General features: G+C 40.3%; 1 protein-coding gene across 1 annotated transcript in view; it reads left to right on the top strand.

Moving 5' to 3' along the window:
• Positions 1-817: 817 nt before the first annotated feature.
• LOC128547563 (NFATC2-interacting protein-like) overlaps positions 818-18118 on the top strand; it is a 69007-nt gene continuing 51706 nt past the window's right edge. The window contains exon 1 of the mRNA XM_053520565.1: positions 818-1009. Within this exon, the coding sequence (XP_053376540.1) occupies positions 818-1009 (192 nt within the window). The remainder of the gene's footprint in view (positions 1010-18118) is intronic.

The following is an 18118-nucleotide window of genomic DNA, read 5'->3' as shown; positions in this document are numbered from 1 at the left end:
TACAGGCATATCTAACCGTATATGTTGATATCTGCTTATAGGTTGATACGCCATAAAACGTCAAGATGAAGACTACAGTAGCCAAACCTCGCTGTTTGCCTTTCGTTTCACTGAATATCTTAATTTTATGTAGCCAAACATTCGTACATAGCAGAAAAATAAATAGTAATAGGGCATTTTAACAAGCATTCTACCGTATAGGTTTGATACCTCCCGTATTAGTTGATAGCTCCGTTAGGTTGATATGCGATATGCGTCTAGATAATGCTTTTATGGTCAAATTTGGCCTGTTGTCTTCAGAATAACTTTATTTCTTAACTTATCAGGACACATGCAGAAAAATAACTAGTTTTTGTTGTGGTCTTTATGGCATATCTACCGTATAGGTTTGATTTCTACCGTATAGGTTATAAGCCATAACACGTCTAGATGAAGATTTTTGTGGAAAAATTTGCGCTGTTTGTCTCAGTTAACTGAACTCTCTAATTCCATGGAGAAAAAACGTTTTAACATAGCAGAAAAATAACTAGTACAGTATTTATAAGCAATACTAACCGTTAGGTTGATATCCTCCGTATAGGTTGATATGCGATTAGCGTCTAGATAGTGGATGCATTTTATGGTCAAATTTGCGGCTGTTTGGTCTAAATTTACTTATTTCCGACTTATGAAGCAAAACATAGAGACAAATAATGAGTGTGCGTTGTTTTATGTGGGCAGAAGTGTGTTTCTTGTGACCGTATAGGTATGATGCCTACCTGGGTGGGGGGTAACGTTGTGTGTTTGACAACGTCGTGGCGCTGGCTAGGTACGGGGTATGGCGTTTAAACCGTATCAGTCTAGTGTCGTTGACCACTGTTATATGTGTCGCCGTATGACTCTTACCTTTGTTCGAGGTCCTGTTGTCATGTGGCGAAAAGGTTGTTCGTTGATGTTGTGTTGTGCTCTTTGGGTGGGTTTGAACTGGTTGAGTTTCCGTGTAGGTCTAATCGTGAAGTATGTGTCAGGGGTATGTGTAAAGGCGGCGGGGTTCTTAAACCCGTGGGTTTTTGGGCGGCAATGTCCGGGTGCTATTGGGTAGGCGTAGGGGGGTGCGATGGGGTATGTATAGGCGACAGGGGGGGGTTTGTTGCGACAGGTGGGTTGGGAATGCATCTGCCCGCCGGAGTGTTGTGGACCGTTGTTAGGGAGCTGGGTGCTAATGAAAAGTATGAAAGTGGAGTTGTCAAGGGGGTGGGTGTGGTGTGTTTGAGCGTGTGTCAAAGGCGCGAGGTTGGGGTGTGTGAACTTGTAGAATGAGTCGCCGTGTAGGGTCGGTACTTGGGAAGACAAAGACAGAGGCTCGAGTGCAAAAGTGAACGAGGGGGAGCGGTATGGCAGAGCTGCCCGGAAGGGGGATGGTCTTGACCTTGAGGATGTGGGGTGGATAGCATGAACGAGGGGGAGCGTTTCTGAGAAGAGGTGTGTAAATAAGTGTGCGCGGGCGGGGGGAGGCTTGTGCGAGGTGGGGTGACTGTGTGAGGGGAGGATGTGGGTGGGTGCGTGTGAAGGTTGTCAGGGGTTGTGTTTCTCGACAAATCGGTGTTGACAATCTGTAGTCAAAAAGAGTGGTACATGACAGGAGTGAGAGCATGTTACTACCTTTGTTTTTTTTTTTGGTTGCTTACTCAGGGGAGAGCGCCGTAGGGGGGGGGGAAGAGCGGGCGAGGGTAGCGTGTCGGGAGACTCAGGAGGGCAGAGGTGGTGGCCCGCGGTGGCGAGAGGACGGAAGTGCGACGGATGAACAAACAGAGAAAAAACTAAAGAGGGTTGTGGTGTGTGAAGGAGTATGGTGGTTTGTATGTTTGGTTGGTGTGTTGGGAAAAGGGCCATTGTATTTGGGGGTAGGGTTGGGGGGGCGGGATCGGAGGGGGCAATGCCGATCCGAGAGTGGATTCACCGGGTAGGTTTGGGCGCGAACCGAGAAGGGGAGAATGGCGCAGAGGCACAGGCATAAGGACGTTGAGAGGGAAAAGGGCCGTTGGCGTCAGTAATGGAACGTCGAATGGGCTTATTTGGTGTAAGCGAAATTTCTTTGGCAACATAGTGTGAGCAGAACTAACTATCTAGGACGGAGGGACACGCGACCGGGAGTAGGGTTTGGGTTTGATTCGTGGCCTCTCTTTACCAGTTAGGTGGGGGAGATTAGCAAGGGAGTCGCGATGGAGCATGTGGCCTAAGTGTGGTGGTGGGGTCAAATTGTGTTCGCAGTTGTTGACGGCTGAGAAATCCAGACGGAGGAACGGCAAACAGACAAAAACGAGGGCGTGGCGGTTATCAGAGCGTACCGGGAGATCCGTGGTCTCCGCAAAAGTGAGAGGGGTCTGGGAGGGGGTCGTACCCGAGACGGTTGCTTCCTGAGCCTCTAGCTCCGTAAATCGTTAGGAGCCAGGTTGGAAGAAGAGTATCGAAGGGGCAGAAAGAATATTTTTGGTACACCGGATGGTCGCTGGTTTCGAAGGAACGAACACCTCTTTGACCGGTGTAAGGCGGTGAGAAAATGGCGTTTGGGGTGTAATCTGATCAAAGTCTTGAGGTTATTTTTTCAACGCCGGTGTGGTTTATGAATTGGGAATGAAACAGGGGAGTGAGTTGTACTACAATGGGGGGGAGGAGGCAGCCGAACCTCAAACCGTAGCGGGATATCGGCCAGTAGTTAGACGCAGTAACGCTAAAAGCGGGGGGGTCAAGCCGGGGGGGGCCGTAAGAGAGCGAATCATACGACAAACCGTACTGAAAGATAGCAAGCAAAACAATAAACATACCCACAAAAACAAAACATAACGAGTACAGGCGGAGCAAGCGAAACCGGTGATAGGGTTGATGCCTACCGGAGAGTTAGAATCGAAAGCCGGATAGTTAAAGCCATAACACGTCCAGATTAAACTTTCAGAATGAAATAAGGGAAAAATTGCTGCCTTTTGCGTCGTCATTTTACTGAACTATCATTAAAGTCATGTCGAAACTCAACATACAGAAATAACTAGTCAAAGTATGTTAAGCGAACTATCCTATGGTTGATATCTTCGCGTATAGGTTATACGGCGATTAAATAAACTCTAGAGGATGCTTTGTGTCAAATTCTCACTGTTTGGGGTCGTCTTAAGAATTAATATTTCGTAACTTAATGCAAGCAAAATGTAGCGAAAAATAACTAGTGTGTCTTTATGACATATCTACTCTGTATAGGTTGATGCTTACCGATAGTTGATGTTCTACCAGTATAGGTTGATAGCCATAACAACGACGAGTCCAGATGTCAGATTTTAAGTGTAAAAATTTTGCATGCGTGTTTGTCTTACCGGTAACCTGAACTATATCTTTATTCATTAGGAAAACGTTTTAAAGAGTTTTAAAAACCAATACAAAAAATAACTAGTACTAACGGGTATTTGTAGCAAATCTACCGTAGATAAGGTGATATCTTCCTATAGGTTGATATGCGATTATGCGGCTTAGCAGGATGCATTGTATGGTCAACTTCGCGCATAGTATGTCTAAGAGGACCTATTTTACTTAATTAAGCAGAAACACTGAAGCAGAAAAATAACTAGTGTGGTCCTTTCCTAAATTATATGGCATAATCGACCGTATAGGTGGAGGCCTACCGTTGCTATAGGTTGATGTCTGACCGTTATAGTTGATAAGCGTAACACGAGGGGGTACCGAGGATGAAGACTTTAGGTGTAAAAATTTGCGCTGTTTGAGTCTTCAGTTTAAACGGAACTATCTTAATGTGTAGGAAAAAACGTGTTTTCAAAACAGGACGAAGACATGGACGCGAGAAAAGAATAACGTATTACAGTATTATAGGGGGGCACATCTACCCAGGTGGGACTGGTTATATCTTCCCGTATTCATAGGTTGTGGTCATAAAATAGTAAAAAGAGGCGATTAAATTGGGGGTCGGTCAGGGATGGCATTTTATGGTCTGGGTATTTGCATCTGCATGTTGTCTGTAAGAATCAATAATTTTCTTAGGCGTTATGCAAGGCCAAACTAGCAAGAATAAATACTCGTATAGAGGTTTATTTTTATGGCATATCACCGTATGGGTTGATGCCTACCGTCAAGTTGAAGTCTCCCGCTTGGGAGGTGTTAATCTCTGTAGGGTAACACGAGGCGGAAGCAAAAAAAAAATCCAGATAAGACTTTTAGTGGAAATTTGCGCTGTTTGTCTTCGGTAAACTGAACTATCGGGTAAATTCATTAGAAACGCTTAAACCATGGGCATAAAATCTAGTAACGAGGGGTGGGGGGTTTTTATATCACCTCTAAACTTATAGTTTGATATCTCACGTATAGGTTACAGCGACGCCATTAAACGTCTAGAAGGATCATTTTTGGGTCAATTCGGTCGTCGGGGGGGGGCTGTTTTGTCCTAGATGACGTATTTCGTAACTTTATGCAGCAAAACATAGCAGGAAAAATTCACTAGTGGTGGTCTTTATGGCATATCATAACCGTTTAGGTTGATGCACATACCGTAATAGGTTGATGGTCTAACCGTATAGTTGATAAGCCATAACACTTCCAGATGAAGACTTAGTTGAACATGTTGCGCTGTTTTGTCTTCAGGTAAACTGAACTATCTTACTTCATGTAGGAAAAGCGTTTTAAACATAGCAGAAACATAACTATGTACATGTATTTGTAGCACATCTACTACCGTATAGGTTGATATCTTTCCGTATAGGTTATATGCGATTTGTGTCCTAGAGGATGCAGGTTTACTGGTCAAAATTCGCGCTGTGGCTTAAATAGACACTTAAATTTTCTTAACTTATTCCTCAAAACCATAGGAAAGCAGAAAACTATAGTTGTGGTCTTTATGGCATATCTACCAGAGGTATAAGGTTTGGAATGCCCTACCGTAAGGGTTGATGTCTACCGTATGGTTTGATAAGCACATAGACAACGTCCAGAAGAATACTTTAGTAGGAAAAATTTTGCGCTGTTTGTTCCTTCAGGTAAACTGAACTAATCTAATTCATGTACTAGGAAAACCTTTCAAACAAACATAATGACAGACAAATAACCTAGTACCAGATTATATCACATCTAAAACGTATGGTTGATAGTGCTTGCCAATCATTCGAATATAGGTTGATAGCGCGATTACACGTCTAGAGATGGATTTTGTGGTCAATGCGCGCTGTGTTTGGTCCTAGAATTACTTAATTTCTTAACTTAAATTATGCAGCAAAAAATTAAAACACATGCAGAAAAAATATATTACAGTCTGTATGCCCTCTTGCTGCCATACGGTTTATATCTACGTAATAGTTGATACTCTCCAGAAAACGTCCATATGAAGCTTGGATGGTAATATTGCGGGCTGTTTTGTCTTCAGCTTAAAACCTAACTGGCTTAAATAACCAGGAGAACATTTTCAAATTATGCTTAGCAAAGAAAATCACGAATTTGTCCAGCGCTGAACTTTTTTTTTTGATGCTACCTTAGCACGTTTTTTGTTACAAAAAAGTTAACATGGTTTATGAGTCTTTCAAACGGTCGAAATTCCACTAAAGATGTTTTTTAAAATAGGAACACGTCTTTTCGTATTAGGATAATTTGTAAACATGTCAAACGCCTCTATTTTTATTTCTGAATTAAAGCGTGATGCTAATAGTTATTTGCGGTCTGTTTGGTAACGTTCTTTCTTAGCTTTTATCCCAATAAATTATAATACCTGTTATATGAGGTTGCTACATTTTGTTTCACCACTTAAAGTTTGGGTTTCAATCACACCACCAATTGCTTTCTGCTGTGATATCATTCAGACCTTGCGGTCGTCGATTTGTAAAGAAGTACGTTTGTTATCTTTAATATAAGTAATTGTCAATGACCAAATTTATCACCAACCTCGTGGAGGAGGTGATGGCTACATTTCACAGCCATTTACACTTTATTACACATGGACCGCTCTGTTTTCCAATGTTGCAAATTAATGTAAAGCAATCCGCACATCAATCGGCAAAGTAAATTTATAATGTAACTATGTGCCGTAAAATATTTCGGTAAATCTTATAATTATGCACCTTAAGGACGGCTTAGGGCCGTGCAAATCCAGTCCCCCCCCCCTCTCACCCCAAGTCGGCCCAAGAGACCCCTGTATTCTCTTAGTTGCACCCAACGCTAACCTATTGGCCAAAGGACAATTCTTTTCACGTTTTAGATCCAAACTAGCAGCCGAGGCCGATCATTTCCTTCCTGTATTTCAAAATTTCCTTTCCGTGTAAGACCTCCTTACCCCCTGAATAATAGGGCTGACCAACCATACCCCTTTAACGGTCTCGAATTTAGGGTAAAATGCAGCTGGGACCACCATTTCCAGACCTATATTCTTTCAAAAATGACAAGGGAAAGACCCTGTGACTCCTTGTTTAGATACAGTTTAATAAAGCCGGTTACACTTTACACACTTACACTGTCATATACGATTTGTATAAGAGTCCGGTTACCTCGACCTTTAGTTCTGCTACCCACTAAGCTCATGAATATTTCTGAAACCGGGTTCCGTAAAAGATACACTTCGTAGTCTTAAACGATAACTGACCATCTGACCATTCTTGTACTGTTTTTATAATCTCAAATCTTCCCTACTGCAGCTTTATGAATATAAATTAAATTTTGAAAAAAAATTGCGTTCGATCGAATAGAATGAAATTTTCTAAAGCCTTGCCACTGCTCGAAAACTCTACATTTTATATGAGATGTCATGAGAAGAATTTGTCGTGTTTTTCGTATTGTCGGTCAGTGGGGCCGAGACCTTGCACAATAAACTAATTTGTCGATTTTTAATAAGAAGTAAGAGTTTTTTTCGTGTTGGCAGGGCGAAAACACGACAAAACACGAAAACTCGACAAATATGTTAATTTGCGTGTTTTCGTGTTTTGCGATGTCGTCCTGGCGAAAACACACAACACGGAAACTTGACAATGATGTATTGTCGTGTTTTTTTTTCGTGTCGGCAGGGCGAAACACGACCAATCAAGGGCACCGACACGACAAATTTAGACCAGCCAACACGAAAACAAACTCCGGCAGATAAATATGTCGTGGTGTTGGCGACCCGTTTAACTCAAATGTGAACCTAACCCAGTAAGCAGGTCATAACTGACACACTTGGCGCGTGCGGTACACAACTAAATCACTATGGTGGTCCGGCTTTTCATTTATCGCCCGCCGAAAGACAAAACACGAAATGGTCCTAAATCAGCCACCATATCGTTTAAGAAAGCGGTCTCTTTTTGGTGGCTCTTGAGTCACTCTCCTGTGTGCGTTGAGATTTTTTAGTGTACAGATATATAAACAACATGCTTATTACACACAAACTCACATAAAAGGTGGGCTTTCCACATCATATTTTGCTTTTTAAAAATCGCATATCCTTTGCCTGAATATATACAGGCCTAAAAATACCTAAATGCAACCCTTCTAAACTCTAACTCGAATTGTATCAGAGCCCTCAATACCTAATACACCAGTATTGTTCCCCTATCCTCCATGCTTCCTGAAGACCCACCTATTCAAATTCAGAAGCTGTAGCATTCTCCGTCTGTCCTGTCTGTCTGACGACTGTCTGGTCCTGTTATCGCCCGTCCGCATTAAAGTTTGTCTGGCTTTCACAGGTCACTGCAACTTCTGGCCTGGATTTTAGACGAAAACTTTCACAGGAGTGGATTAGAAACCAAGATCGATGTGCTATCCGACATGATCCGCTTCGCTGCACAAATTGTCCCCAGAGCTAAAGGGGAAAAATATTGCCAGTGGCTTCCAAGGTCCATTTGCTGCCAGGATTTCGACGAAAACTTCACTGGTGATCAGTATCACCCAGTTTACATATCTCTGGCCCGTTCCGCTACGGCTGCACAAATACCCACGCGAAACGAAAATAGAAAACACAAATCCCGGAATGCTGGTGCCGTAGACAACCCTTGCGAATTACGAACATAAGAAGGATTCGCTCTCACTGCACGTACAGAAGAAAAATGAAAAAAAATAAAGATTATTTGATCAGATTTGACCGTTTCGAAGACAACCAATGCATGATTAACCCGCCTCGGGTAGCTAGTGTAAAGCGTTTCCGCTTTCGAGTGGTCGGGAGGTCGTGGGTTCTACCCCGGTCGCGTCATCCCGAAGACGTAAAAAATGATACAGCGATCCCTAGCAGCTTCCATCGCTTAGCGCTCAGCATGAAGGGGATAGTGCTAGGACTGGTCAGCCCGGTGTCAGTACTAATGTGACTGGGTGGGGTTCATCAATGCCACGTTCTACGCTGATATTCCAGTATAGCAGGGCATAGAAAGTTGGGGCAATTGTGCTCACTGCTACAGTAGACACGGAGTCGTTTATATGACTTAAACCATTGCTTGTAAAAAGGTACGTTAAAAAAAAATTAAAAACCCGAACACACAACCAAACACACACACACACCCACACACACACACACACACCCAAGGCACAAACACACTTCATTAATTAAAACACCGAATTGATTCACATAAATCTATACGATCGTCACCAAAACTAAAATGGTCTAAACTGGCCAAATGTTGACTTCTCCAGCCGTTTTTATATATTATGCAACATAATTATTTCTTAATTTGTTTATGTGACACTTTTCCTTGGGCCGTATGCTTGCACATATTCTAATATTTTGCATTGTAAAAATCCCACAAACGCGTTTTTTAAAAAAGTAGAATACAGGCAATTAGATTTAAAAGGTTAAACAAACACTAGTCATATTGCCGAACATTGATATTAATTTGTACTATGACAATTTCAAGTATTTATTAATTAATTATTAGAATTATTTATTAATTAATTAATTTATTTATTTATTGATTTTGATTCATCCCGATAGAATTTAGTATGCACGCCTATTCCAACTTTAACTGGATGTAGAAGATATCGGTGTCAATCGAGATATTGATTTTATGCAAACGACACGCTAGGTTGAACCACTTTATCGAACGGAGTCCCCCCCCCCCCCCCCCCCCCCCCCTCAATGAAAATTCTACATCCAAATGTGGTTTTGAACCACACGCGGTGAGCGAAACCCCATTCGACCCAACCACACGGGCGACACAGTTAATAATTTACTATCTCTCATCATATCAGTTTACATATTGACGAGGTTTTTCTGAATACCTTTCACACCAAAAAGTACAAATTTCAACTTGAGCCCTTATTCCTCGTACATGCGAATTTTTTTTTTTTTTTTTTTTTTTTTGTGTTATTTAGTAGACTTTATGAACGGTGCTGTATGCTTTATCTGTAACGGCAAAAATGTTTAAATTGACCTAACATGTTTTAGTACACAATACTGCTGTTTATTGCTGTTGGCTTCAACAGAGACTACTATTGCAACCTTTTGGTAATTAGCCTTCTTTGGACATATGTTCTCCGTCTGAAAATCCGTCGTTGAAACATATGTAAGACATATGTATCTAATATGAAAAAATCCATAGCGAAATTATAGGGATAACGCCTAGTTTTTGTCTTATAACCAGCTGCAGACTATTATTTTTTTTTATAGCAAGCACCTTTTCACTTTTCAATCTATAAAACAAACGTTCAAAAGCGCTGAGGGATTTGGTTGGTGTTCTATTATGTTATTCATATATACAAATTGAATTGCCCTAACGCTATTGTACATTAAGACTAATATATGAAATTTTATCCATGAAGGCATTAATTTTTCCATGAATGCGCGGTGTGTCTGCGTTGGTTTTATAACATGACGTTATCCGTTGTGGGGCCGTAATTACCGTTTTGCTCAGCACGAATAGCGCACTGCGGCATATATATAAGATTATTTAACAGCACAATGAGGACGGAGTATCTCTTCTAACAACGGTTTTTCTTTTTTTTTGATAAATTCCCTTCCCCCCCGCAAAATGACCAGAACGGCATTGAAAAAAAATGCACATTTTTACGCGTACAAACTTCACTAATCACGTCAAAATAATACGGCGTCGAAAGAGTGTTCCACTATTTATTTGTATACACGAAAGCGTCGATTTTCTATACATTTACCACAATGAATTATTATTAGGCACGCATAAATAACCTCTCCTAGACATCTCCAGGTACGCATTCCTAAAATAATCGCGGGACTTATTAACTAACCTATTTCACGTTTGTCAGAATAGCTACAAAGTACCAACGCATTTACGAAACATCGACTATAGAACATTGGGCGCGGTCCATGTGGCAAATGAAATAGCTCTTACATAAAATAACTTTTTTTTAAGACTAAGACTAATACAGTATAAATCAGAATCATGTTTTCGTATCTTCCCAACCCTATGAACTGGCCACCGCTGCGTGTATTATTCACTCACATGTTTTTTTTTCCGCAGGTGTATATACCTTCGTCTTGTTTAAAAAATCCAATAATATATATCATTTTCTAAATAACCACAAAAACAAAGCGTATATGGTTCATGCACACCCAATCGTTTGCGAATTCCTTAGTATTACTATACTAGTGTTAGTTGTTCGTTTGTTTATATTATTTTACCAATTTACATGGCGGCCCTTTTCATATAAGCCCGTTCCAAGGCGCTTGCGATTCCACCCTGTACTAGTCAGTCAGAGTGGACTTATCAGAGGGCACAGACAGAGTGAATAAAGCCCCCAGAACAGACAGAGACAGAGAGATACAGACTGTCCGACTAACTTAGGCCTATGCTCTCTTTGCGAATAGATAGTCTGGGTCTTTACCGTTCCCTGTGGTATAGCACTGATACCATGCGAGCCGTATTTCCAGGGAAGACCATTCCCGCTCTTGCTAACATATGTCGTAACAGAAGACATAATAATTGTTACTGCTGTAATAAACAATAAAAGCCTGATGTTACTACGCCAGTAGCCAGTAAAACTCCCCCTCGTTTGGTCCGTAGCTATTACTTTAATCCACCACCGTTAATTAGGTGTTTGTAGATGTCCATATTCCTACTAATACCTTTGATAATTTTTCAGCTTTATTGTTTCTATTGACATTTTATTATATTCATTCATCAATGTTGAAAATTGCCTGTATAAATACCTGAATAAATTATTGAAATAACCGAAGCGCAAGACACACTGTCAAACGACAGCTGTTGTTACAAACCACTATGCTAAAGGTTTCCTGAAGGAACAATAACAGTTAACTGTGTAACTGCTGCAACTACTAGCGTTTACTGCCACTGCAACTTTCCCACCGGTTTACAACATCACTTTCTACACACTACGAAATCCATCAACACACACCAACACCTTTCGGGAAACATTAGCAGGTTTGTTATCAGAGCTGTCTGTTGACAGCGGCTCAATTATTCGAATACTGACACGTAGTATGCAATAAAATATCCGCGAAAATAAGAAAACAGGAAAAAACGATATAAGGTGAAATCATTGATAATTCTTCCACTATATGGGCAAATTGTAAACTTATTATTACTATCAACTTATTTCGAAACGAACCATAAAATGAGACAATTTCTCATTTGACCTATTTGTTTAGTCATGCCTAAAATAATCGAGAATCGGAATATTATGTAACAATGTGGCCAAAGGTCTCAAAGCTGTATGCAACAGTTTTAGAAATAAAATGGGACTGTACAAAAACTTAACCAATTTCCAAGTTTCCAGGTCCCAAAGGCCTAATTTTCAGCAATCTACTTGAAAAGGTTATGCGTTCTTGCATACATGTACAAACTAATAACCAAGTGTCTAATGTTTTTCAAAGCCCAGTTGACAGAACATAGTCTTTTATAAACCAACATCAAAGAGCAGTCCACAAATGACCAAGATTCAGCTAAATAATATTTCACAGCGATATGTAGTCTTGCTTACTGTCGAAGCTGTTGAAATAATAAAGTGTTCCAAGTTTGAAGAATATCTTTATAATATACATACATTATCTATGAAACATATCTTATATAACAATTACTACTTTTTCATCAAATCCTAACCAATGCCCCCTCGCCAGGGGTGAGTAGTATAGCTCTCCTTCTGGTTGAGTCGAGTTAATCCAATGTAACGGTTGCTATTGTTACATCATATCTGTTTTTCATCGCCTTTTGGCCAAATATGAGATAGAATTGAGACTGATAGAATTCCGTTGAAACTGGTGTCGCCTAACCAAGACCTGGACAAAAGTCCTGATTTTCTTAAAATTGCATTTTAATTATTTAATTCATTTATCGTCGATGACATTAACATCGGTTGCCAATCACACACATTCGCATTTAGCATATTTCCATGACTACTGAATCGCACATTTTGCCATTAAAGGGCTTCTGGGAGGTCGATTGCCGTATCCCGCTTATATTTGCTACGCGGACTGGTCAAACGTTAGCGCTTGTTTTCTTTCGCCTTTCTGCAATGTTTAACAACGTTTTGATGGCATTAATTAGTTACAAGACGAATATTTTTTATTGTCAATAAAGGCTTCACATAAATTTTTATGGCGTAACCACCTATCACATAGAAGAGCTAAACCATACGTTTGTGATATACTCGAATATATAGTTTTCCTGCTAAATGATTTAGGGAAACGTTTTCCCTCCCTGCATAAATTATACATTTTAGTTATACGACTGAAGATAAACAAGCGCACATTTGCGCTATAGAGTCTTCGCCTGGAAGTTTTAAGGTTATCGCCTATACGGTAGTGTATCAACAACAAAGGTAGATGGCTATAAAGACTAATACTAATTAACTTTTTCTCTTCTGCTATGTATAAAACGTTTTGGCCAATAAATTAATAACAATTTCGTATACTGAAGGACAATGCCTATGTTGCCACTAAAGTCTTCAATCTGCCGTGTTTATCGCAGGCGTATCAACCTATACGTCAGATATCATTAGACGGGTAAATATCAACCTAACCTACGAGAGAAGATATGATACAAATTTATACTGGTATTTTCTACTATGTTTAAAAGGTTTTCCTTCACGAATGAAGATATTTCAGTCTCGGAAGCCAACACACCATTTGGCGATTATTTCTTCATATTGACGTTAATGGCGTATCAATAGGCGGTATCAACTTATACGGTTAGATATCACCTTATACGGTAGATATCTAAAAAGACTAATCTAGTTATACATTTTTCGTCTATGTTAAAACTTTATTGCTACAAAGTCAGAGGTTAAGAAATTATCTTCAATTACACACACATGCAAACAATCGACAATTTTAGTCCATATTGGAAGTCTTCATTCACTCCACGTTTTAATGGCGTATCAACCATACGGCAGGTTATCAACCTATACGGGGTTAGATATGCTACAAGGAGGTCTATGCGTGTGGGGAAGGTTCATATTATTTTTTGACATGTTCACAAAAAAAAAGCCAATTATGGTCACTCGACAGGTTATATATTTTAATTTCAAACTGAAATCCAGAACGCAAATTTTGCTATAAACTTCATCTGAGTCGTTATGGGCGGATCAACCTATAATACGGTAGATACCTGCAAAACCACGAGGAAGCCAAGTGTCGGCCGAGAGAAATACAGATGCGGGAACAATACTAAAAGACTGCTAACTAAAAACATCAATATGGCTTGCCGAGACAAACGCCAATCAAAAAAGACCTCCAGGCAAGATTTTAATTATGTTTGTGGCTTGCAATCGCTTAGAATTCAAGGGTTTACTCTTCGCTACACCCACATGCGGTCAACATTTTGACACCATAGAAAGTGCAACCGCCGAAAGAACTTTTAAAAACAGAAATAAAAACAACACAGATCGCACTGATATACATCAACCTACTTAACGGACGAGAATCGCGCACCTAGACCGGGTATGACAGATAATTTGCTCCATTAAATAGGTGCCGGGGCGTCGTTATTTGGTTTGGCCTATGTCTTATCTCGTAACTATGGTATCATACACACGCCGTTAAAGATGTTCCGTGTACTGAAGATAAACAGCATGCAATTATTTCCACTAAAGTCTGCATCTGGACGTTTCTGTGCTTAGTCACTACCTGTACTGTAGACATCAACCTTTACGGTAGCCCTCACCATAAGCGGTATAAGGGGTGCATACAAGACACACCTATTTATTTATTCTTACATGTTTACAGCGTTTTGTTGCATAAGTAAGATAGGGATTTCACGTAAAGTGACGACGAACAACGAAATTTACTCGCCACAAAACTACTCTATACACAAAATCGTGACGTGGGTGGTGGGTTATGGCTGATCAAACACTCGACTGGAGTCAGATATTGACTTGTGAGCTGCGTGAAATGTTTTGCAACAGAAGGAAGGATATCTGCAGTCCATAAAAACCGAAAAAGGCAAACAGCGGAAGAGTGGCTATTGAAGTCTTCAATCTTGACGTTTTTATTTAATGACGTAAAGTCACCCTTAAGGCATAATAGTCAAGCCTATACGGTAGATTAGTAGCACTAGCGGATCACTAGATATTTTGTTCTCTATTCACCCATACCGACACGTTGTTTTTGGTATAATTAAACAATTATCATATTAAATAGGCAGTCTAAAACAGGAGCTGCTACGCCGCGGGGACATCCCCTGACAACACTGAAAGTGCCGCTTTAGCACAGATGCACAAGCACAAAGAGCAGGGAAACCGGGGGCCAACTCCAAAATTCACGTTGGCACAATAAAAGAAAGCCTTCAATCACTGAAGGTTTTATATGGCGTATCAACCTATAACCGGTAGGTATCCAAAGCCATCAGTAAGCGCGACCGATGTGCAATACAGACTGATACCATACTAAACTAAATTTTTCCTCCCTGCGAAGTGTTCGCTGTAATTGTTTTGATGCATAATTTCACGAAATCACGGCGAAAAGCTATAAACATCACATGGCTCGGTCGGTGTGCGGGCTACGTAAACAAGGAAAATCAGCGGGTTTTGAGACACAAAGCAAGCCAACCACGGCGGCGACAGAAAAAATCGAGATGAAATATTTGTTACCAGTCCACTATGCATCCATGCCTTGGTAAATACTGCTATAAAAATCAGCGTAGTCAACCTTAAGTTGAGACGTTATAATATGCACCTTATATCATACGGTATTTATTGCGTCTAGATGAAAAAAAGTCAGAATCAACTAACACGCGCGGTGCACGGGTAGAAATGGGTCTACGTACGTGTGTGCTCGATGCTAGATGCTATTCTTACAAACCGCGCGTAGTGGTTGGGTCACCGCGGGGGTGAGGCGAACTTAAAAGAGGCTTCGGGAGGCTCATTGGTAGTCCAGGAAAATTATCGCGGTGACGGGGCATCCTACTGAAAAAGAAGGTCAATCAACACATAAAGTAATAAACACAAATTGATATAGGGACCCAGTACAAATTGATTCAGTACCCAGCGGGGGGGCGCGAGGACCACTACGGGGGGGGGGGGGGGGGGAAAAAAAGCGTCAAGACACAAAAAATAAAACTAATAACAACTAGAAACACAGTCGAGCACCGTATATAAGACTAAGAAAATATCAACCTAAAGAATGAATCTCAACGATATCTACAAGAACCCTACAAACTTTCAAAACAAATTTCTCACAACTAAGTCTCCTCATATCTACCTACGGAACAGCGACACCGAGTCATATGTGAATGGTGCGGATATATCCATCCAACCTAATAAAGGGTAAGACCAATCAACCGGCCGTTATCCGCACAAGTAGAGAAGCAACCCGTTGTTATTTTTTCGGCATACTGTTTTGCTATCCTAAGATAAGGAAATTAAGACAGTCAATTCTTAAGACAAACAGGCGAATATGCCACAACGATGGCAGGTCTTCCTCCTAACCTCGAGACGTTTAAACAATAAAACCAAACGTAAATCAAATTACTCAAATCCAGATCAACCCATACGGAAGATATCAAACAACCTAATACGGGTACTATGTTTTGAACTTATATACGTACTAGTTTATCCCTCAGCTTCTCTAGCCCTAGCAATCCATGGAAAAACGTTTCCCCATAACTGTAATTAGAAACTGTGGGATGTAGTTCAAACACTGAAAGTAACCACAGCACGGCTGGGACCAAATTTATTTTTCCACATAAAAGATACCCCGTCCCATCCCTGCGACACGACCACAATGGTCTATGGCACATATAACCTAGTACGGTAGACCCCTCAACAACCTTTACGGTAGGCTCAGTCAACCTATACGGTGAGATATGCCATAAAGACCAACCACAAAGCTAGTTTGGGGTTTCTTGCTATGGTTTTTGCTGTATAAGTTTAAGAAACATTAATGTTATTCTGAAGTACCAACACAAGCGAAATTTGACACGACTCATAAATGCATCCTCTAGAACCTCTAATCGCATATCAACCCATACAGAATATATGACTGTGGATCCCCAGAGTAATCAACCCATACACAATGCGTGTCTAACGATGCTCACTAACGCACAGTTATTTTATCTGTCCTACTATCGGGGGTGGAATATTAGAAGAACGAAGTCGGCTGCATGTGAGACAAGGAATGTGCGCTAACAGGAAGTGTAACGTAACGGAATCCGCACAAGCCGCCGAGACAAGGCCTACTTGAAGTGACCAAGGATGCACTACAGCCTGAAAGAACAAAGGCCGAGAAAAATAGCGCTCAAAAGAATGATCAGTGTCAGATAATCCCTAAGAGTCTCACACGGGTTGAGCTGTCTACTAGGTGACCCGGCAAATGCGACGGGGCCTTCATCAACCTAATCCTATACAACGGTAGACAAACGTACTGATCAATCACACCTTTACGCGCGAAGGCATCACCCTATACGGTATATATTCACATAAAAAGACCAACTATACTAGTTATTATTTTTTTCTTCTTCCTTCTGCTATGTGATTTGCTGCCATAGTTAGATATTCGTTATAAATCTTAGACCGGGACAGCGCAAATTGACCTAAAATACATCCTCTATCCTCTCGACGCATAATCGCTATCAACCATACGGAAGATATCAAAACCAACCTATAACGGTAGAATGTGCTTATAATAAACGGTAAACTAAAAAGTATGATCTATTTTCTATTGGCCTTCTCTTTTGTTTTTCGTCTCTTGCTGCTAAATTTTTAAAACGTTTTCCCTACTGAATAAGTATTTCAGTTTAAGAAAACTGAGACAAACAGTCGAAAATATTTTTCCATTAAAGTCTTCGAATCATCTGGACGTTTTATGGCTTATCAACCTATCCTGTAGACAATCAACCTAACGGTAGGCTCAACCTATACGTAGATATGCCAAAAGACCGCACTAGTTATTTTTTCTCTGCTTGTTTGCTGCATAAGTAAGAAATTAAAGTTGATTCTTAAGACAAACATCGCAAAACTTTGACTATAATACATCCTCTATAGACCCGCATAAGGAACTAAATCGCATTATTCAAACCTATCCGGGAAGATAATGAACCTATACATTAATGTGCATGAATAGTATACTAGTTAATCTTTCGGCTGAGATGTATTAAAGTACGTATTCCTACATGAATTAAGTATTTTCAGTCACTGAGACAAACAGATCATCGCAAAATTGTCACACGAAAGTCTTCACTCATTGACGTCCTCCTAGTGGCTTCTCAACCTATACGGTATACAGTCTAACCTTACGGTAGGCAATCAACCTACTACGGTAGATATGCCATAAAGGAAAACCCACACTAAATTTTAATTTTGTCCATTATCATACATGTTTACCAAACAAAGCACGACTTAACTCAAGGGGCCAAATGTTGCTGCATAAAGTAAAGCATAGCCGTTTCACTTAATTGCAGACGAACAGCGAAATTTAGCCACAAATCGTTTATGCTGTTTTCCGATTTTATAAAATAAATTTAAATATTTAAAATAATACTAAAATTTAATAATAAATTAAATAATATTAATGGCTTATCAAACCAACCTATTACGGGCGACGGGCAGAATATCGACCTTTTAAAGTTTAGACCGAAGGGTGGATCAACTCTATACGGTATATATGCTATAAAGGACTATACTAATTTATATTTCTGATATGTACGAAATTTTTGCAACATAAATTAGGATATTTCAGTTATGCGAAGGCAAACATAAGCGGAAAGTTTGGGGCTAC

Source organism: Mercenaria mercenaria, chromosome 12 (genome assembly GCF_021730395.1).
Source record: "Mercenaria mercenaria strain notata chromosome 12, MADL_Memer_1, whole genome shotgun sequence".
Classification (NCBI taxonomy): Eukaryota; Metazoa; Mollusca; class Bivalvia; order Venerida; family Veneridae; genus Mercenaria; species Mercenaria mercenaria.
This window is presented reverse-complemented; position numbering and strand designations above follow the sequence as displayed.